The sequence below is a fragment of the Anoplophora glabripennis genome, unplaced genomic scaffold, assembly GCF_000390285.2.
Source record: "Anoplophora glabripennis isolate ALB-LARVAE unplaced genomic scaffold, Agla_2.0 scaffold612, whole genome shotgun sequence".
Lineage (NCBI taxonomy): Eukaryota > Metazoa > Arthropoda > Insecta > Coleoptera > Cerambycidae > Anoplophora > Anoplophora glabripennis.
The window spans coordinates 44387-67758 of NW_019416893.1; the positions used below are offsets into that span (position 1 = coordinate 44387).

The 23372-nt window shown below is 30.3% G+C and overlaps 1 protein-coding gene across 1 annotated transcript; it reads left to right on the forward strand.

Moving 5' to 3' along the window:
- Window positions 1–844: 844 nt before the first annotated feature.
- Window positions 845–22932, forward strand: LOC108912570 (diacylglycerol O-acyltransferase 1). Its single transcript, XM_018717826.1, has 9 exons — window positions 845–948; window positions 4273–4401; window positions 4484–4578; window positions 4686–4738; window positions 7887–7992; window positions 17611–17760; window positions 18400–18725; window positions 18965–19237; window positions 21958–22932. The coding sequence occupies exons 1-9, from the start codon at window positions 845–847 to the stop codon at window positions 22189–22191; spliced, it is 1470 nt and encodes a 489-aa protein (XP_018573342.1). The 3' UTR covers window positions 22192–22932.
- Window positions 22933–23372: the final 440 nt, after the last annotated feature.

The window sequence follows — 23372 nt, forward strand, 5'->3', positions numbered from 1 at the left end:
TACATATATAGGAATATTTATTAATATTATTACTCCAATATAATTTAGTAAGGAAGTTTTTGGCACAAATGAAACATTTGTTAATATATTTATTAGAAGACAAGAAAGTAAAAATTAACTGAACGAAAGAAATAATTGTTGATTTATAAAGATGAAAAAAACGTAGGTACCTCTATAAAATTAATTACTCCCTACATTTTGTTCCTACTTTTTTGCTTTTATAATATTTTTCAATGATCTGTAAGATAGTGATACTTTTTCCACTATTATACAAAATACATAGCTATATTGGAATAATAATAATAGTTTTTTTATATTGTTCATAAAATAAACAATCAAATACATAAAGGTATGCAACCAGGCTTGCTCCTGTGCTGTAATTTTCCCGGTATTACTTTATTTCTTAATAGGTATTATTCCCATTATGCGATTTGATTTTTGATTATGTATTTATGTTGATCACACCGTAATTTATCATCTTTATTGTTATTGGGTCACCAAGGCTAAGCACTAGCTGTACTAGCACCAGCTTTGGATAGAACGGAAAACATGGTTGGTTAGATAAAAAAAGTCAAAAGTCGAAATATCAAAAGTCCAATTCTGAACATACATTTCACTCTTAAATTTTACACGAACGAGGCACGTATTCAATTCAGCATTCTCACTTCTCAGTAGCTTATATTTTATCTCTTATCTATAGGTAGCAAATGATATGATAAATATCGAAAGTGGTGGTTACCTATTTAGTATTTAGAGGTACCTAGTTGTGTGCTATGTACTGTTAGAAATTATTGAAGTGTAGTAGGTATCTAGTTGATTACGAGTTTTTTTAACAAATTTGAGAATGTCTGAACAAGATGGAATACGAAAAAGGGCTCAAAGTGTAACAAGAGCTGAAGAAATTCAAGCCGTAGAACAGAAAGCCAGGAAAAATCAGCCAGACAAACCGTAAGTTTATATTTTAATAACGGATTAGAGTTGAAAGTAAACGTATTCTAACCTAAGATTTTCCCCTATCCTATAATATGCTTTTTTAAATTAAAAACAGACAATTTAATATTTGTTTAATATGGTCCATATTACCTTTAAAATGATGTTTTTTAGGTAGGAAAATGCTAGTACTTAAAAATTTCTTAATACCTAGTAAAATAGCATATTTTACAACCCAGTAATTATTAGATAGTAGGCACCAAATATTTTGACTAACTTTTTATTTTGAAACTGCTGAAATATATTAAAGATAAGGGAATAAATATTGGGGGATCACAAAATTGGCAATAAGAACAATACTTATTATAATTTCAAAAATCAGACATTTCTTGCGTTTTATTTAAAATGGTTGAATATTAAAATCTTTCGTAGTATCTTGTGTAGTTAATCTTTTATTGTGAAATTAGTAAAATGATATCCTTTTTTTTAATACAGGCTGTTACAAATTCGCTTCTCACTACAGGGATCTCGAAAACGGTAAGAGATACGGTAGCTTAAATGGGGGCAAAGTTGCGTAATCAGGGGACCAACATTATGCCTCTAAAAATCAAGGCTAACATGATTAGTTTTCGAAATATTTGAAAAAACCGAAATTTTGGAAATCCGTTTTTGTTTCATTTCAGCCTTGTTTGTGGTGATATTGAAAAAAAGAACACTTTCTCATGGCCACTTTTTGCCCTCTATCGAATGGCATAATCAATTTTTATATGTAACGTTTCGTCTCTGGGACCATCACTAAATTCATTTTTTTAAATACGACCCTAGAAATTTTATTACTTTTTTTGCAAGCCTTCATGACCCCCAATACTGTACTGCCTTAGCCCGAACCAGATTCAGACGTTTTGTCTCGAAAAATTCATCTTCAGTGTATTCGTTCCAACTTTATCTAAATTTTTTATTTAGATTTCTTTGTTTATTGAATTATCGTACACTGTAAGTGTCGTCAGACCTTGTGAAATCAATCTAGTTATTTAAACTATTACCACCACACGTTACAATAAGACATTTATTATTTTTAACTATTACCATCACTTGATCATACATAACTCGATAAGTTGTCAAAATTAAAACATTATTACAATTTTAATTTTATTATGACAAATTAATTTTTAAAAATGCATATGAACAACCAAAAACGCCAACTGAATCAATATTATTCTTTAAAACATTTCAGTAAATGTTCAAAAACACTTTCGTTTTGGCAAAGATTGAAAATGAAGAATATCGGAATTTATTGTACCTGTAACTGCAATTGTGAAAGAGCATATCAGATGTATTTGTATGAATATCCTAAAAAAAATATATCGGAATTTGTTTGAATTTTGAGCACTCGAGAAGCATAGAAATAATTATGGGTACGGGATTAAAACTCTAATAATGTTTTATTGTAATGCGTGGTAGTAACAGTTTAAATAACTAGATGGACTTCACAGGGTCTAACGACACTTACATTTTGGAACTAATACACTGAAGATGAATTTTTCAAGACAAAACGTCTGAATCTGGTTCGGGCTGAGGCAGGACAGTATTGGGGGTCATTAAGGCTTGCAAAGGATATAATAAAATTTCTAGGGTCGTATTTAAAAAAATGAAGTTGGTGATGGTCCTGGACAGACGAAACGTTACATACAGGGTGTCCCGAAATTCATGCAACAAAATTTGGTCAAAAATTCTTAAGACAAATTTAGGGGACCCGTATTTTTTATTTTTGCCAAGTGGCCCCCTCTTTCGGAGTTACAGCCCCCAGAAGTCCGCCCCAAAGAATAATCTTTTTTTTATATCAGAACCCTGTTGTACGAGAATCACTAAATTTGGTACACAGGGGTTTTATGACATGTGGAATCTGATGTTGTTACGTTTTTTGGCGGGGAACCCCCTTGAGACAATTTTTCGTGGGCCCCCTTGTCTTTGGGGCCAAAAAAATTTGGTCGCATATTTAAATTTCTTAAAAATTATCAGTCCACTAGAAAGCCATTAAATTTAAAAACTTTATTTGTCTTTATACTTTTTTCGTAAAACGCAATGTTTTCAAGAAAATGTCAGAATGTGATCGAATGCATATCGTGATTCACTATTTTCCTCAAAAACATTGCGTTTTACGAAACAAATATCAAGAGACAAAAAAGTTTCTAAATTCTATGGCTTTCTGGTCCCCTGATTACGCAACTTTGCCCCAATTTAAGCTACTTCGTATCTCTTACCATTTCCGAGATTCCTGTGAGAAGCGAATTTGTAACAGCCTGTATACCTGTACAGGGTGTCCCAGTGTCAACGTAAAAAAATTTACCAGGGGGTAGACCAGACCAAAATAAGGTTAAAATTCTTATAAAATATTTTTCTGCGATGCACTCTCATTGAGTTATAGAGTGTTGTTTAGAAAAAAATAATAACTTTCAGGGATTTAAGTAACTTTTGGGTGAAGTGTACATCTATTAAAGGTCATTAAAACTACATGGTGCTTATTCCGATCTGACACCAGGGGCGGCCTAGGCCAACTTGTCCTCAAGGTTATGATGTCTTCATAACTTTTGCATATCCTAGTTTTATGTAATTTGATTATATTTTCCTAAATCTGCAATCAATTCTGAACAAAAAATGGGCTCTTGTTTCATAGCTCAAAAATGAACAGTTTTCGAGTAAATTAGGTCTAAAGTATCGACTGCATTAGTATGTAGAAAAATGCATGTAAAGGTTTTATTTCTTGTTATCTAGTAGTACCTCTCCCTATATTATTAAATTTTCAAGATACTCATTCAATTTTAGGCTTTTTTAAAATACAAACATTTTTTACGCTATTTAATGTTCGTAAAAAATATATCGGCATCTTGGAAAATGTCAAATATCTCAGAAAGTATAAAAATAATATACCACCATTTATTCAAATATGAAAAAAACTATCTTTTGCATTACTTACCCAATACACATCAAATAGAAAAAAGTTTTTAATCACAGATATTTTAATTCTTTTAAATAGAACCCTATGTTAGGTTTGATACAGATAGATGCAGAATTTAATTCCTTTATTGATTTCCATACCAAATTATGATTTTTTAAAATATGAATTATTATATTATTCTTTTAACATACAACTAATCGTCATTATTTTCTGTTGTAAACAATAAGGCAAACAAGAAAGGTAATAATAAAATTGTTATTGTAAATGCTTGTTGATTATAAAAACAGCAATTCTTGATATTCAACAGAAAGTTCTGTACTAAATAGTTCGATATTGATTTTTGTAAAAATAAACTTTCGTTGATTCTTTTACTAATTATATTTCAGATGCCACAAACCAAGGGATTCACTTTTTTCTTGGAATTCAGGATTCGATAATTTTACAGGGTTTGTTAATTGGGGTTTCCTTTTGTTATCAATAGGAGGAATTAGACTGCTTTTAGAAAATTTTATAAAGTAAGTACCTTTATTTAAGGAGCCTTTTTCCTATTTAATCACAGCTATATTAGTTTATTTATTAACTTTCTTTTTCATGTAGATATGGAATTAGGGTAGATCCCATTCAATGGTTCTATATTTTAACAGGGCAAGATGAATCCGGATCAGAACATCCGTCGATTGTTTTAATACTTTGTAAGTACTTGTTTTGAAGCATATCTCAAAATTGTATATTCTTATTAATTTTTTTATACTGTTTCTAATATCTATTTAAGAATATTTTTTTCATTTCTGTATTTTAGATTCTGTTGTGCCAGTAGTGTTGTGCCTTCTTACAGAAAAGGGTCTAGCTGTAGTAAGTTTTGTTTATTTAAGATTTTAATGGAATCGATACATTTTAAAATGCATTTGATATGGTAATTGCATTGTTTCAATTTTTTTATTTTCGTATATTTCATTTATTATTTAAAAATGCATCTGTTTCATTTGTTTATTATTTACCATAACATTCTAATGTAAATTATACTAGATATGTTAAATTTTTTATTATCTTGTGTGAAGAAATGACATTTCCACCAAAGTCAAAATTTGTATGGTCTAGATGTTTAAGGCAACAAAGCACAATTATTTTATAATAATGATTTAGTATCATAGCAAATTTTGGAAATTTTTGCAAATTTGTAAATAAATTGAAAATATGTAGTACATATCTAGTTAGTACATATAGGCAAGGTATACTGAGCTTAATGATAAAACGTCTCAGTTTTTCCAAATAGCAGCAGTCAAGAGCACTCAGTAAATGTATACCTTTTCGTTTTAGGGAAGAATATTTCACTGTACCACTTGCTTGCTTTTCTCAAATACTCCCAGATTTTCTCTTATTCCCCCAAATTCTCATATTTTCTTTTGATATTCCTTGTAATTTCACATATTTCCTTTGGAGTGTACACTATATTCCCCAAGTGAATAATCCCTCTGCGACTATAAATACAATATTTCAGTAACAAAAATAAAGATACTTTTGGCTACATTTATAAGTTCTTTATAAAAAGCTATTTATATTGAGCCATGTATATTATTGTACCAATAAAATTTGAATGAAAGGAAAACAACCCCTTAAATTTTATATAATTATCATTCAAAATGAGTTGCAATTGGATGTAGAAACAAATGGAAATATTATTATCAATGAAATTTATGGACTACTATGGGGTTTTTCTTCATAAACACATGGCCATTACTATCATTTTTTCACTCAACACCATGACACTAATGAAAAGCTTTTACAAAAATTTGAGACTGCTATAATAATTTCGAAAAATTATGCGGTGTTGCCAAATTTATGGAAAATGTTGATTTTTGAGGTTGTTTTTGTAATCTTCTCTTACTTAGATTATATCATTGAAAAACTAAAAAAATGCTCTATTTACTCAGCTCAAAATTCAATATGGCGCCTATAAGAAAAATGAAAGTTGATAATTTCTCGCAAGCGTCGAAATGAAAATCTGAATATACAGTGAAATTTCTCGAAAAAACTAGCTGTTTTCAAATTTTAAAAATTCCTCTAAATAAAAAAAGTTATATACGATTTTCGAAAATGCCACATTTACTGTTTTATGAAATAACTCAAATGCCTGAAGAGCTAGGATCGGTCTGCAAGAGCCAAAAACTGTCTAAAATTGTCCCCTTCTAACCAATTTCCTAATTCTTATAGTTCCCAAGATACCAATACATGCATCACCAAAACAGTCCACACTGTGTATGTATACATATATATAATAGAAAAATACAAAATTTTTTATACTTTTCAATGATAAAAAATGTTATGTAAATAAATTTAATTTATTATTTTTTAACAGAAATAGCTGTTCTAATTTTTTTTTGTGTTGAAATATTTTTCCTCTTGATTTTGTAGTTATATTCAGTAATTGTAAATTCTTTTAACACAAAACCGAACTTCTGATTAAAAGTTTTTGGATTTATGGGGCCCATACAAAAGTAAATTATTATAGGTACCTAATAATTTAATTGGAAAGCACAAAAACATCCATGCAAAACTAATTTAATCAGTCAATTCTATTTGGAAAAGTTCAAGAATAACTTAAAATCGAATGTACAGTAGGATCATAGTCGATGTAAAGTAATAAATCATTGGCTGTCAAGGGATCCAGTGCTATATGCTTTTAGGGGTTTTAGAAATTGAATAATTTCTTTATACATTATGAAGAGACGAAGGGATCAGTTCACGTCTGGCACCCTTGTTCCTACAAAAATTCCTTTATTCTCGTAAACTATTTATTTTAAATGTAATTTATTATAAATCCAATTTGTTTTTTAAAATTCACATATGTACTACATTTTACCTCTATACGCGCCACTGTTGTTTACTTGTTTTTTGGAGGTGCTCTCTGATTTAATATTAAGCTCGCCAGGTTAGTATTTGACATATAACCAACCACTTCGTACACTCGATGCACCTGGGCGACTACAGCTACTACCAGAACACAGTGCGTATGCAGCGGTATTTCAGAATTAACAGTCAATTTCAATTTAAATTTAAAATGGTTCATCTTACGCCTCCTAAAAATGATGACACGATTTTTCTTTGATATAAGACCGACAACTTTTTGCTCTACTTTACATCAAATACGATCGTACTATAGATATTAAATATCTAATTAGATAGTTGAATTTGTCGTGAAAATCAAGACTCGGAATGTCAGCTTTTTAGTTTTTCAGTAGTTTCTGAGATACCCTGAAATTCCATCGAACTCCTTTTACTCTGTTCACAAGAGCTCTTATTGGTAGTAAGAACAATTAAACAACATTAATATTAAATAGTTATTTTGTTTACTTACAAAAATACCTAATGTGTTCCTGTGCATATATAATTATATATATTTTTTGTTGAATTGTTATTGACCGTTTACTGTCTGGTCTTATATTACGTACAGTCGGCGCCACCCAAATGTGACCGGCAATATTGTACCGTGTAATTTAAACTTCAAATCATAGTCGTAAAATTCAATAGTTGTCAAATATACATATATGTCATTTAGAGCAAATGTAATTAAATGTAAACAAGTAACGTGATATATGCCTGAGCATTTAACTGAAGCGCATAGAGCAAAGGCTATAGCTAAATTAGAAGATAATTGGTCTTTGAGTGAAGTGGCTGCTGATTTAAATGTCAGTAAGAGTTGTATATTTTATATTAAACAATGCTGGCGAGAACAATAATTACAAAGATCTATCAGGCAAGGTGACCGGAAGGTTTCCAGTGACGCGGAAGACAATGCCTTGGTCGAATTTATCCATAAGAATACCCTTTCTGTGTTACGCCACTAAAAAACTTCTGAATTACTACGATAAAATCCAGATGAAATTTCCATAACTACCAAAATGCGTTCACATTTGGGTGGCGTCAACTGTACTCATTTATAGAAATAATTATGTTAGGTACTAGTGGTAGTAGTTGTACAATAAATACTTCTATTTTTTAGGAAATAATACCAACTGCTCCAGGAATGTTAATACATATAATAAATTTATTGGTATTGATTCTACTACCCATGGTGATAATACATATTAAAGATGGATTTAGTTTAGGTAATTTATATTTTACAGTAGATTTTTTAAAATTATCATTGTGCATTGTAACTAAGAAGGTTCCTACACAACATATACAGGCTGTTACAAATTCGCTTCTCACTACAGGGATCTCGGAAACGGTAAGAGATACGAAGTAGCTTAAATTGGGGCAAGGTTGCATCCCATGCTCATAGTTATTTCAAGGGTTCTCAAGTGCTCAAAATTCAAACAAATTTCGATCTAATTTTTTTTCAGGATATATATACGAATACATCTGACATGCTCTTTCACAGTTGCGGTTACAGGTGTAATAAATTCCGATTATATTAAACTTATGTTCATTTCCAACATTTGCCAAAACGGAAACGTTTTTGAACATTTATTGTAATTTTTCAAAATATTCATTTGGAGTTTTGGTTGTTCATATGCTTTTTTAAGAATTAATTTGTCATGATGAAATTAAAATTGTAATAATGTCCTGGAGAGATGAAACGTTACATTTAAAAATTGATTATGGTATTTGATAGAGGGCAAATATCACCTCAAACAAGGCTGAAATGTTACAAAAACGAATTTCCAAAATTTCGGTTTTTTTTCTAATATTTTAAAAACTGTTCATCACGAATCATTAGTCTTGATTTTTTAGAGGCATAAATGTTGGTGTCCTGATTATGCAACTTTGCCCCCATTTAAACTGCTTCATACCTCTTACCGTTTCCGAGACCCTGTAGTGAGAAGCGAATTTGTAACAGCTTGTATGTTTGAACCGAGTTTAGAAGAGGCAAGAAGGCACCTAAAAATCCCATGAAAAATATGATTCTCTTAAAAAATGTTTTCACAAATTTTTGTAACATTAGCAAACTGGTTGCCTAGAAAAATGATTGTGGCAAATAAATATAAGTAAAGATTTATTCACAGGCTTAAGGCAAAAGGTTACACCTTACTAAAATAATATCTCTGTGCTTCAAGACAAGTTTCTTCTATCATACTTGCAGAGGTAGTACACTTTTTTTTAAATACAGCTGATTTATGGCTATTATATTATTATTTTCCCTGGCCATGGGGATTGGTTAATAGAAAAAATATCCCTATATTGTTAATTACACTAAATACATTCTCTTGTTATTTGGCATTCTAATTTGATTACAAGTTGATTAGGAGTGTTATTTTACAAACATTTAAAAAGGCATTCCCATTTCAAATGTACTTCTCCCTTGTTTTGTATGCTTAGGAAAAAATAAATGTGAAAATTCAACCATATATATTGTGTCATCTACTTGAGCTGTTTATATGGTAAACTGAAGTGAAGAAAATAAAATTTTTACTTTTAGAAATATTAAAAAGTAAAATAAAAATGTAGGTATCTAATTTTTACATTATTTTCGATATAGGTAACAGTATTTGGGAATAAATAATTTATTTCTCTAAAACTAACACTCAGTATTACTTGAAATTTTACTGAGTTATAAGGTATATACCTTTCTTCAGTGCTGCCATTTTTTGCAAAAAGAAATACAATTATGTGTTTATTTACTGGAAAAAGTGTCAAAATGTCGTATTTCCCTGCAATGCATAAATTAAAAAATAAACGAAATATACAAGAAAAATGTCACTGAAAAAAAGACAGTAAAAGCCTCTGGGGTGTGAAGCAAAACATTGCACAGAAAAGTCAATGTTATTGTTGTTTTAAAAATATCTAGAGATTTAGAAAAACACATTCTAAGCGAGATTTCTAAGTCATTATTTCCTGTAAATTTAAGTGGTTTCATTAAATTTATAATAAGCATAATTATCTTACTAGATGAAAATCTAGTTGTTTGAAATTTTGTCTTCATAGACATTTCTAGACTTCTCAGTGACACAGCACTACATCCAGTGGCACCTTATGAAAATTAAAGTATTTTACACCATTTGTAGGAAATGTTTTCTAGAAACTACATTGAGGAAAAATTTGCAAAATAATAAATTAAACTAGGGGTTTCCAACCCTGATATACAGGCTGTTTATTTATTTAATTTAATTTAATGAGAACCCTTTTACAGGATGAATAAAAACAGAAAATATGTAACATAAAAGTAGCATAATTACAATAAAACAGAAAAATGGTATAAAGAAAGACAATAAAAACGGAATAGAACATCAAAAGTAGTTAAAAAACAACAGCAAAACAATATAAGAATAAAATACAAATCTTAAAATGTGTAAGCACGCTTTATATCCACAAGCGTACAGTTAAATATATCCAGCCGTTCTTCAATGTTACAGTAATTTCTTAGCATCAAATACAAGGGAGACCACTGCAAAATATTAGTACGGGAGTAGGGAACAACAAATAAATTATTAGATCTAGTATTGGCTCTAGGAACTCTGTAGCTAACAGAGGTAAGCATAATGCAATCCATACCATTGTTAACAAGCTTGAATAGGAAACTTATAGAATTCATAATCCTCCTAATTAGACTGCTCATCTCAAATCGTTTCAATAATAAGTCTTGTGATAAATTCCATCCAATATGAAACTTGCGGATTTAAGGAACCTTCGCTGTACTTTCTCTAACACAGTTATATGGCAATTATAACTTGGAGACCAAATTACAGAGCCGTACTCCAATTTAGGCCTAACAAAGCTATTAAATAATACTCGTAATGTAGATATGTTTTTAAAATCTCTACTGTTAAGTAGTATGAACCCCAGATTATTATACGCTCCAGCTATGCATTCTTCCATATGTTTATTGAATGTTAATTTGACGTCAAAAATGATGCCGAAATCTTTAACAAATTCAGGCCGATTAAGTATCTGATTATTTAAAGTATAATTAAAACAAATTTTACTATTTTTACAAACAAATGACATAACATTACATTTAGAAGCATTCAAGGCCAGTCGATTACAATTACACCATACATTAAGCAGATTCAAGTCATGCTGTAGTTGCAAACAAACGGATTCGGAGTTAATATCTACATAGAGCTTGAGGTCATCAGCGTACAACAAGAAGTGAACATTTAGATCTTGGGCAATATCATTCATTAATATACAAAATAAAAAGCAAAGGTCCAAGTATGGAGCCTTGCGGCACACCAAATGTTTGATTAAAAAATACAGAGCTGTGACCACGGTACCATACAAACTGAACACGGTGGGAAATATATGATTTTAGCAACCGGAGAGGATCTACTGACACCGCAAGCTTCGAGCTTACACGACAGTTTACCGTAATCAAGCCTGTCAAATGCCTTAGAGAAGTCAGTATAAATGACGTCCACCTGACCCCTCCTATCCAGCGTTTCGGCAATAAACTGGGTGCTACATACAAGGTTTGACACTGTGGATCTGCCCTTCATGAATCCATGCTGTTTGGGAATTATCTATCAGTTTTTTTTGTGTAAAAGGAAAGGTGTTCATGAATTAATATTTCAAATATTTTAGAGAAGTTGCATAAAATGGCAGCAGGTCGGTAATTCTCAACATCAATCTTATTTCCTTTCTTAAAAACAGGTCATACTCAGGATTGCTTCCATAAGTCAGGAAAGGTATTGTGCTTAAGAATGAGGTTGAATATTTTTAAAAGTGGTTTACAAAAGATGGTAGCACAGTCTCTTATAATAAACGCAGGCACATTATCTGGTCCGGTTGTCGTATTTGCTTTAATCTTTCTTATCGATTTTCTAATACTGTCTTCAGTAAAAGATGTAATAGCGGGAATAGCGTTATTATTAATGTGATGTATAAGATCGGGTTCATAATTCGAGGATGTAATAAAGGATTTACTAAAATAGTGGGCAAAAGCGTTCACAATGTACTGGGGATTTTCAAGTTTGGAATTATCATAATTCATGCAGGATGATATACAGGTAGAGTTTTGCTATGAATTAATGAAATTCCAAAATTTTTTGGTATCATTTTGTATGGAACTTTCAGCCTCCTGAATATAATTATTATAAGAAATTTTTACAGAACATTTAAACTGTGTTCAAAGACTTTTAAAATGATCCTAATCAACCTGCAGTTTTGATTTTTTGTAAATTTTCCAAGCTCGGTTTTTGATTTTTAAGAAGTTTATTATTTCTGTGTTAAACTACAGCGAAAAACATTTACGTGCAGGTGTTTTCGTGGGAATATGTTCCTTGTTACAAATTTGCTTCTCACTACAGGGATCTCGGAAACGGTAAGAGGTACGAAGTAGCTTAAATAGGGGCAAAGTTGCGTAATCAGGGGACCAACATTATGCTTCCAAAAATTTAAAGCTAACATGATAAAACCGACATTTTGGAAATCTGTTTGTCTCATTTCAGCCTTGTTTGAGGTGATATTGAAATGCATAATCAATTTTTATATGTAACGTTTTGTCTCTCCAGGACCATCATCAACTTCATTTTTTTAAATACGACCCTAGAAATTTTATTACATTTTTTGCAAGCCTTCGTGATCCCCAATACTGTACTATCTCTGCCCGAACCAGATACAGACGTTTTGTCTCGAAAAATTCATCTTCAGTGTATTTGTTCCAAATTTATCTAATTTTTTTTTATTTGTAAATGTCGTTAGACCCTATGAAATCCATCTAGTTATTTAAACTATTACCACCACATGTTACAATAAAACATTTATTATTATTAACTATTACCATCACTTGGCCATACATAACTCAATAAGTTGTTGCGTCAAAATTAAAACATTATTACAATTTTAATTATATTATGACAAATTAATTCTTAAAAATGCATATGAACAATCAAAACGCCAACTGAATATTATTCTTTAAAAAATTTCTGTAAATTTTCAAAAACATTTTTGTTTTGACAAGGTCAGTGTAATATTATCGGAATTTATTATATCTGTAACCGCAAATGTGAAAGAGCGCATGTCATTGTATGAATATTCTGAAAAAAATAGATCGGAATTTGTTTGAATTTTGTGCACTCGAGAAGCTAGAAATAACTATGGACACGGGAATAAAACTAATAATGTTTTATTTTAATGTGTGGTGGTAATAGCTAGGTGGATTTCATAGGATCTAAGGACACTTACAGTGTACGATAATTCAATAAACAAAGAAATCTAAATAAAAAATTTATATGAAACGAATACACTGAATATGAATTTTTTGAGACAAAACATCTGAATCTGGTTCGGGCTGAGGCAGTACAGTATTGGGGTTAATGAAGGTTCGCAAAAAATGTAATAAAATTTCTAGGGTCGTATTTAAAAAAATGAAGTTGATTATGGTCTTGGAGAGACGAAACGTTACAGATAAAAATTGATTATGCCAATCGATAGAGGGCAAAAAGTTGCTATGAGAAAGTGTTCTTTTTTTCAATATCACCTCGAACAAGGCTGAACTGAAACAAAAACGGATTTCGAAAATTTCTGTTATTTTAAAATATTTCGACTAATCATATTAGCCTTAATTTATTAGAGGCATAATGTTGGTCCTCTGATTACGCAACTTTGCCTCCATTTAAGCTAGTCTGTATCTCTTACCGTTTTCGAGATCCCTGTAGTGAGAAGCGAATTTGTAACAGCCTGTATATTTATTATAATTAGTCTTTAAACACAAATAGTTGTTTTTTATTTTTCTTAAAATGTTAATTTGTCATAGTTACAGCATCAAGAAGTTTGAAAAATAAAATTCATCAATAAAATTAAAATTTAACAAAGTTAATTTTATGAAATTAAAAAGAAGTAAACATTATTTTTCTATAAGAAAACTCTTGGTCTTATGATAAAAGTATTTAGGATCTAAAGTGGATATATATTTCTACTTGCATCTCAAACTTCGTGCAAATATTTTTAAAATACTAGTAAATTTTATGAATAATAAATACCTAATACATGATATATCTCTAAATATCCGCTAATTCAATGAACGAAACTTTGTGTGAATACATGGATAAAATGGTATTCAACTTGAAAAAATTAATACTCAGCTCAAACCAGTGCAGTGGTATACATATATGTGGATATGCTTAACTAAAAAATTATGGCACAGCACTGGAAAAACAAATATTTTTTGTCATTTATGTTATGCAAATTTTATTTTGAATGAAAACTATCGTTTGATTTTTTTGCATAACTTTAACCATTTTGGAAGATAGACAATAGATTATACATTTAGATAAATTTAAAATTATTTGTATACATCAACATGTCAAAAATGAATTATTTTCTCATATAAATATTTGCCTTTTGAACCCTCCGTTTGAGATATAGGGCGCTAAAATAAAATAAAAGACTGGTAACATGCTCAAAAAATATAGTAATCTTTTAAGAGAATAAAAGCATGTGATGTTTTGAAAATTGTTTTTAAGAAGCACAGGAAAACTATTATGAACACATTTTTTCACATTTACACACACATTCAGTTCAGTTATAAAAGTAAATATTTATACAGGGTGGGCCACCAGTAACGCCTCGGTTGCTAGTGACCAAACGGCAAATGTTACAGAAACCTGTTTAGGTGGGTATATGTAGGTTGATTACGGCTACATTTTAAAAATATTTTGAGATATACAGGAGGCGCGTTCGGCTATCCAACTCCACTAACTCTTTTCACTCGAACCCATTCGTTTATTACAATTAGAGTGACTAGAGCAATTTTTTTACCGTTCGTTTACATTGGAGAGGAACACTCAGAACTCACTCTATATACCCCACCTCTTCGAGGTAGTATTTATACGGAGTAAAAAAGGTAATCTAACCTAAAACCAAAGTTTACAGAATACTATTTCTCTGTTATTGGTCTGTGATACTATTTCTGTAAACTTTACTATACTGTATATGTTATGTACTTTGCTACAACAAATATACATCATTTAATTAATGTGGTACCGTATATTCTGCATATCGGTCAACTTTTTCAATGATTTCCTCTTCCTCGGAAGAATCATCGAATATTTCACGAACATAATTCACAATTGCAAAGGGAAAATTCATTTTATTTTTGAACAAAAAACATCTAACCTTTTTTTTTCTCTTGTCAAACGTCAGATTCCAGATTCTGAAACCGTTCGTTTATAATTTGCTCTGTGAACTCTTAAAAATTCTGAATTCACGCCCAATCCACTCCACTCCTAATCCGTAACAGTTTGTCCAGGAAAAGCGTACCATATCAAAGTTATGTTTTTTTAAATGGAACACCCTGTATTTTACTGCATTTTTGAAAGCACCGTAAAAAAATAGGTGAACTTTATTAAAGGTTCAGCATACCTAGGACTTATAGTTTGTGAAATATTTCAATTTTAGTGAAAATGCAAGCATAGCGTAGAAACTTAATATTAGCAATAAAAAAATAATTTTAAGGAAGCAGCTTTGGAGGGTCTATTTTAGATGCTTGAAGTTATAAATTAATATATTTGTCGTCACTTAGTATATTACAGGGTGTCCAAAAAACTGCTGAATACTTCTCTTAACTTTAAACAGCAATAACTTGGTTATTTTAAATGGAACACCCAGTATATTTTTACTTTGGGAGTTGGGAAACTTAAAACTCTTTCAAACTGTGTATAGGTTCCCTATACCTATCTCTAACGGTATTGGAGATATTTGTGCCGTTTTGTTTTTCATCGATATTTTTTGTAGGATGTGTCCACGTGTCTATCGAGGTCTTTACTGAATTGGTTTGGGTTCTTCTTGATGACGTCTCTTTAAATATAAGGAGAAAATTGTGAATGCAAATAGATGGCGCACCTGCACATTTTTCATATTCAGTGAGAAATTATAGAAATCGATAATTAAGTAATAAATGAGTAGGTAAGAATGGTCCATGTCAGTGGCTACCACAGGTGTCCAAACCTCTCGTAATGGACTTCTTTGTTTCGGGCTGTATAAAAATATATCTTGTACACAGTGTTCCACCTACTACTTGCGATGATATGAAGGAAAGGATTAGATATGCATTTGCCACAATCACCCCAAATATTCTAAGGAATGTGAGAATACCATTTGAAGATAAAATAAAATGCTGTATTCAAAAGAATGGTTATCAATTCGAACATCTATTAAAATCTTTCTTTGTTTCTTCTAAAAGTAAAATTTTCTTTAATAAATATTTTTCATGTTCATAAATAATTTAGTTACTACAAACATATTTATACAAAATTAATAACTTTTTATAATTATTCGGCTTATAAAATAATATTTTTATTAGAAAACTTTTTTGATTATTTTCATGATAAAGATAAAAGGAACTTTTACTTTTAGAAAAAAATAAAGAAAAATTTTAATTGATGTTCGAATTGATAACCATTCTCCTGAATACAGCATCTTATTCTATCTTCAAATGATATTTTCACGCAAATGCATCTCTAATCCATCCCTCCAATATCATCGCAAGTAATAGGTGGAACAATGTATACAAGATTTTTTATATAGCTCGCAACAAAGAAGTCTATTACGGTGAGGTCTGGACACCTAAGTGGCCACTGACATGCACCATTCCTACTTATCCATTTATTACTAAATTCTCGATATAAATAATTTCTCACTGAATATGAAAAATTTGCAGGTGCGCCATCTAATTGCATCCTCATTTTTCTCAATATATATAAAGAGACGTCATCAAAAAGAACCCAAACCAATTCAGTAAAGACCTCGATAAAGACACGTGGATACATCTTATAAAAAAAATCGATAAAAACGAAACAGCACAAATATCTCCAATACCGTTAGAGATAGCTATAGGGAACCTATACACAGTTTGAAAGAGTTTTAAATTTCCCAACACCCAAAGTAAAAATATACTGGGTGTTCCATTTAAAATAACCAAGTTATTGCTGTTTAAAGTTGAGAGAAGTATTCAGCAGTTTTTTGAATACCCTATATAATACTAAGTGACGACAAATATAACAATTTATAACTTCAAGCATCTAAAATAGACCCTCCAAAGTTGCTTCCTTAAAATTATTTTTTTATTGCTAATATTAAGTATCTACGCTATGCTTGCATTTTCACTAAAATTGAAATATTTCACAAACTATAAGTCCTAGGTATGCTGAACCTTTAATAAAGTTCACCTATTTTTTTACGGTGCTTTCAAAAATGCAGTAAAATACAGGGTGTTCCATTTAAAAAAACATAACTTTGATATGGTACGCTTTTCCTGGACACCCTGTATATCTAAAAATATTTTTAAAATGTAGGCGTAATCAACCTACACATACCTACCTAAACAGATTTCTGTAACATTTGCCGTTTGGTCACTAGCGACCGAGGCGTTACTGGTGGCCCACCCTGTATAAGAAAATATTCTTATAGTTGGACTAGGAAAACGCTTCTTCATGCTGTAAACAGGCTTAATAAAGTAAATTTTTTTGATGTAATGAGTTTTAATTTGAAAAGTTTCAAACATGATATTGGCACTTCCGCAGGGTATTAAGCACGTTCAATTTATTAGTGAAATTTCTTTAATAATTTTTCGCTCTTTTTTGTTTTAATTCACATTTAAAGTGGGGGATCAATACATTTGAGATGTATAGTAGTACTGTAGCTTCTCTGTTATCAAGAAATATTTTAATGTTTTCAAACACATTTTAGCGACTATGAAACATATATTTTCAGTGGTGTTGACTATACCACACTTACAAACAAAAACCAGTTTTGTAACTTAATACATTTTTTCTTCAATATTTTAGTGGGTGCCTCATGTGTTACCACTTTATATAGCCTTCTATTTCTAAAATTATGGTCTTACGTTCAAGTAAACATGTGGTGCAGAGTTGCTCGTCTGAATCAGAAAGGCAGCTTGAGGAGACAATCCTTATCATATAGCAATCTAAACCAAAGTAAGTATATGTTTTGAATTATTGGATTATGTAATTTCATTTTTATATGATAAAGAATAAATAAAATAACCATGTAATTGTGAAAAAATCATAAAATTTCCTAAATGCCTAATTTTATGACCTCTTTTATTACTTCTAGTTGGTTACACCCTAGAAATTTTGAACAATTATTGTAAATCCTTTGCCATCATTTTTTATCAAATGATTCAAAATTGAAATTGTAGGTATTTTTATTGTGTTGGTGCTATTCTTTTTTAAATAGAAATAATGCTTTCTTATGATTTCAGTGATATAAAGATTGATGAAATATATCTAAAAGAGTATGGTCTAAACCAAACATTTTTCAATTAGAGTAATTATTTTTTGATAATCTATTTTTGTTGAAGAAAAATATACATTTCAATTTAAAATCCATTACTGTGTGAACTGGAATTTTGAAATAGTCATGCTCAGATTATTTCTTTTTCACATTTTGATTAAGTGAAACAAAAAAAATCAATAAAAGGGAGGTCAAAGTTTATTTTGTCTGCTATAATTTTTAAATAAATAAAAAACTACAAAATAAATTGATTTCCAACGATGAATTTTGATAATACACATAAAAATTACTGACCTCATTTCAAAATCAATATTTTTCAGGCATAAAAAACAGCAATGATTTGAAAAACACAAATGAAGATGCACATAAATCAAAGGAAAGTTATGTTCAGTACCCTGACAATTTGACACTAAGGGACCTTTATTATTTCTTATGTGCTCCAACATTATGCTACGAATTAAATTTTCCTAGAACTGACCGCATACGCAAGAGGTTTTTAGTAAAACGAATTTTTGAAGTGTTGGCTGGTATGCAAATAATTCTTTGTGTAATTCAACAGTGGATGATACCTTCTGTTAAGAATTCGCTTATTCCATTTAGTAATATGGATTTTATGAAGGCTTCTGAGAGATTATTAAAATTAGCTGTAAGTAAAAAATATTTCACATGATTAAACAGTTTAGTTTTTTAAATTTTCATATTTTTTTAAATTTTACAATAATTTTTTTTTTACAATAAATATGCAGTTCATTTTTGTTATATTAATTGCACATTTACTTTAAATGGTTTCCGACCTGCATCAGTTGGATATTTGGTAGTAAATAAATAAATATCTGAGATTTATAATAATATTCATACTTTGAGGATTATTTATTTTATTTCTAGATACCTAATCATTTGGCCTGGTTATGTATGTTTTATATTATGTTCCATTCTTGGCTTAACTTATTAGGAGAAATTCTACACTTTGCCGACAGAAGTTTTTACAATGATTGGTGGAATGCAAATAACATAGATGTATTTTGGCGCAATTGGAATCTGCCGGTTCACAGATGGGCTTTAAGACACCTCTACTTACCTATGGTAGAGATGGGTTACAGTAAATATTCGGCTGGTGTTACTGTTTTTTTCATTAGTGCCTTTTTTCATGAGTACATGGTAAGATTTAAATTTTTTTAACGTTCATTAATTTAACTTGTACAGTGCGTCCTAAAAGTAACGCAAAAAATTCATATTTTATTTTGTGTTGCGTTTTCACAAAACCGCTAAAACACATTGATTAGTAAATAGGAATTGTCTTTTTATCACATTGCTTAAACTTTTTTTGTGCTATGTTTTATAAACCTATGACGTCATCGGCATTTTTTTTAAATGGAGTTACCTAATTTTTTAAACAAAAAAGGATAGCTCTTTTGAAGGGAAATGCGGCGATATAGGGTTTGGCCTACCTTACTTTGACAGGTGCAAAAATAAAGCCAACGATTGGAATGGACATGGCTTAAAATAACAACAAAAGTAGGTATCACAAACTGATGCGAGAACAGTGCCACAACAAAAAATGGGAATTTGTAATGTTTTGTGTTTTGGTTGAATATGTCGGCGTTTTCGGCGATAGGACGAACGGCAGTGTGTGGATCTTCAGTGACAGCTAAACATAACATTTTGCCTTCCGGATCTAGACAGATCACTAACATGTCCAGTGTCTTCAAATTAGCACTAAATCTGCATACTGAAGACGTAGGTATTGGTTGTTCTGGATACTTGGCATTGATAACTACGAATCCTATCTCCGTATCCAACCATAATTAGGATTTCAATTCTTTGTTTCTCACTTAAACGCAACACCATCGTAATGCAAAGTTATGGTATTTGTAACTGTCACAATGATATGAGGCACTATTGCCTTCGCTAACTGTCGTCTTCAAAACAATGCCTAGCCGCTGTGATTGTGTGAACCTACCCAATCTACTTAAAACCATGTACCTACAATCAACCAAAATACATTTTTGTTGTGGCACTGTTCTCGCATCAGTTTGTGATACCTACTTTTGTTGTTATTTCAAACCATGTTCATTCCAATCGTTGGCTTTTTTTCGCATCTGTTAAAGAAAAGTAGACCAAACCCTATATCGACGCATTTCCCTTCAAAAGAGCTATCCCTTTTTGTTTAAAAAATTAGGTAGTTCCATTTAAAAAAATGCCGATGATGTCATAGGTTTATGAAAAATAGCGCAAAAAAGTTTTAAGCAACGTGACAAACCGACAATTCTTATTTACTAATTGATGTGTGTTAGCGGTTTTGTGAAAACGCAACACAAAATAAAATACGAATTTTTTGCGTTACTTCTGGGACGCACTGCATAAGAAAAGTAATAAAAGACTAGATTTCAGAAATGATGTGGATATATTATTTATTATTATTTAAATTATAAACAGCTTTTGATTTGGATTTTTTGATTAATGATTTCCACAATTTTGGGGGTTTTTCCTATTCACTGGCAAAACTTTAAAAACCATTATTTTGATTCATTTAAGAAATGATAAATATATATTTGTTCTTATTTGTTTTTACTTTTAAATATAAACATAAATATTCTTGTAACATTATGGTTAAAAGTGTCTGCCACAAGGGGATTGGTATGAATAACTTGAAAACGGCGAATCTTAGGAAAAAAATTTAAGTTACCCTTTTTACATATTTTTTGCATTAGAATATAAATCCGTTAGAATAACTTGTAAAAAATGCAGTGACATAGTTTTTTTTTATACAAAAGGAGATGACCTTTTTCAGTTGTACACCACTGGTCGAACCTTTAGATCTCATATTTTAGAGAAGGCAAGACCTACTATCATACATTATCTGTATCAAATTTTATCGAGATCGGTTAATAGATTCCGAAGATATAAACAAAAAATCAATTTTCTTTACAACTTCAACACCCTGTATCTCTAAAACAAAGCCGTTCCAGATCTATGTTTATAAGGCAAAAACCTACTATTTTAAAGAGATTTATATGCCTTTGTAGTTTTCTGCATAAAATTCGGACCACCCTGTATACATATGTTACATTTTCTTTGATAGTTTTTACTGACAATGGATAAGGTCAAGATTGCCATGAAACCAGTGTATATTTATGCTTTTATACTATTATTCCACTATTAAACTTACTAAAAAGATCTTAAAATAATTCATAAAAAATACCTACAAGAACTATGACAAAGTTTGGCATTTCTAGCAGTGTAATATCAGGGAAAATCAGAACACAATAGTTTTGCATAAATTCTTATTTATGTGAATGAAAAGTACTCAAGACAAATAGATTAAATCTGTTCATGGTTAACATAGGTACCTCTAATAGTTGAAAAATTTGAACATGGAAAAAATCTATAATCTACTATTGATGAGCATTTCACATTGCATTGATTTTCAGACTAGAAAAAACTCAAGAGATAAAAGTTTTGATTAGAAAGGTTTATCTAAATATACAGGGTGTCCCATAAGCACATGATCAAAGAGGTACTGCAACATTCTTTGACTCGAAAGAAGACGATCTGACCTAACTTCCATTAAGAAAAAATGTCTGGGACACCCTGTATAAAAGAAGATTCTCTTAACTTCAAATAACTTATTTTTACCTAATTTCGATGCCACTTCCAGTTGAAATTTTCCTGAAGGTACTTACTATAAGGGAATTATATTGTACCAAATTGATCAGAAACTGTTTTATTTCCAATCTTTCAAAGATTTTAAGAAACAGTTTAGGAAAAAACGGTATTCTTGTCTTTTTTTTTGTTTGTTTTGATAAAAGGAATCGACTGTGAAAGTTTATCATAACGTCACAGTTACACTTGAATTGTAAATTTGACTATACTTTTAGGTCAGCGTTCCTTTAAAAACCTATAAAATATGGGCCTTCATGGGAATGATGGGCCAAATTCCACTCTCCCATATATCAAGATATGTGGAACGGAGGTATGGACCAAGATTTGGTAATTTAGTTGTCTGGTCATCAATAATAATAGGGCAGCCTTTATGTATTATGATGTACTACCACGATTATATTGTTATCCACTATGGAGAATCTTTACTTGAGGATTATTCTCATGTATAATAATGTATTACTTCATCTATAGTGAATATTTGTTTGATGTTGTTAGAGTTACCATTATTATTATCTATCCAATTGTGTATAGTAGCCTCCTTGTATCTGTGGTTCTTTGGTGGTTTAAAGCCTTCATAATGAAAAACTGGAAAATTGATCATAGCAAAAATTTTTTACACAAAATTGTAAAAAATGTAGTGTTGTGATAACAGTCGGGTAACTGACTGAGTAAGGAAATACCTGATAGTGTTGAACGTTTATAATGCAGTGGTCACAGATAAAGAAGGTAACTGTATTTTTTTACATCACATACCTACTGTTTATGCTAGTAATTGCAAATCTTGTATTTTTGTATTTTGTTTACATATGCATTTATACAATTTTAAGACTGTTCTTTTTCAAAAATAACGTTCCATTGGCCTAAGAAGCATGCGCTTCATATACATTTTTTCATATATATAATACAATTTTCTGTTTAAGCTTATTTTTGTAATATAGGTAGGTAATGTTTATTTTAAAACTCTATTAAAATGTAAGTGTTTATTACTAGTTGGTACTTTATTGTTATAAAAAGAATATACTTAAGCCAACATTTTTCATTATTCTCACACTACTTAGTAGTGATAATAATAGTTGTGCAATAATGAAGATTGTAGTGTATACATTTGTTGTAATTGTTACATTTGCCTTCAACATGATATTTTTGTTATTTTTATATAAAAATATATTGTGATTTATTAAATATTATGTCAAATTTATTTTGTTTAATTCACATAATTTAACTATACAGGGTATGGCGTGTATAATCTAGAAAAATTAAACTACAGCTTCCTGATATTTGTAATAGTAAAGTCTTATACAAAAAAGTCCTATCTTTTTATTGTTTTTGTTTTTTGTAAATTAAAGTTCATTTATTCAACGAAAATGAAGGCTGACCCTGTGTTATTTATTAAAAACATTGGAAATGTTTTTATGTGACCTAAGATGCAACCTTATAATTTAAGTGGTTATATTCTAATACTAGTAATACTAAAAGACGGTTAGGTTACATTGTCAAAAAATTTGTGCAGTCTACTGATTTTGTATTTGTATTGAATTCATTATTCACTTAATTATTAAATATTAAGCATCGTCCATCGACCCATCAGTGTTAAAAGGTGAAAGATTCCAGACAAGTTTTTATTTTGTAA

What these genes read in the sequence shown, in the direction of transcription:
- LOC108912570 (XM_018717826.1), top strand. Translation starts at nt 845, where the DNA reads ATGTCTGAACAAGATGGAATACGAAAAAGGGCTCAAAGTGTAACAAGA. An exon ending in TAAAGATGGATTTAGTTTAG is followed by an intron (nt 7,993 to 17,610) that starts GTAATTTATATT and finishes TCAATATTTTAG; the next exon opens with TGGGTGCCTCATGTGTTACC. An exon ending in CCTTTTTTCATGAGTACATG is followed by an intron (nt 19,238 to 21,957) that starts GTAAGATTTAAA and finishes CTATACTTTTAG; the next exon opens with GTCAGCGTTCCTTTAAAAAC.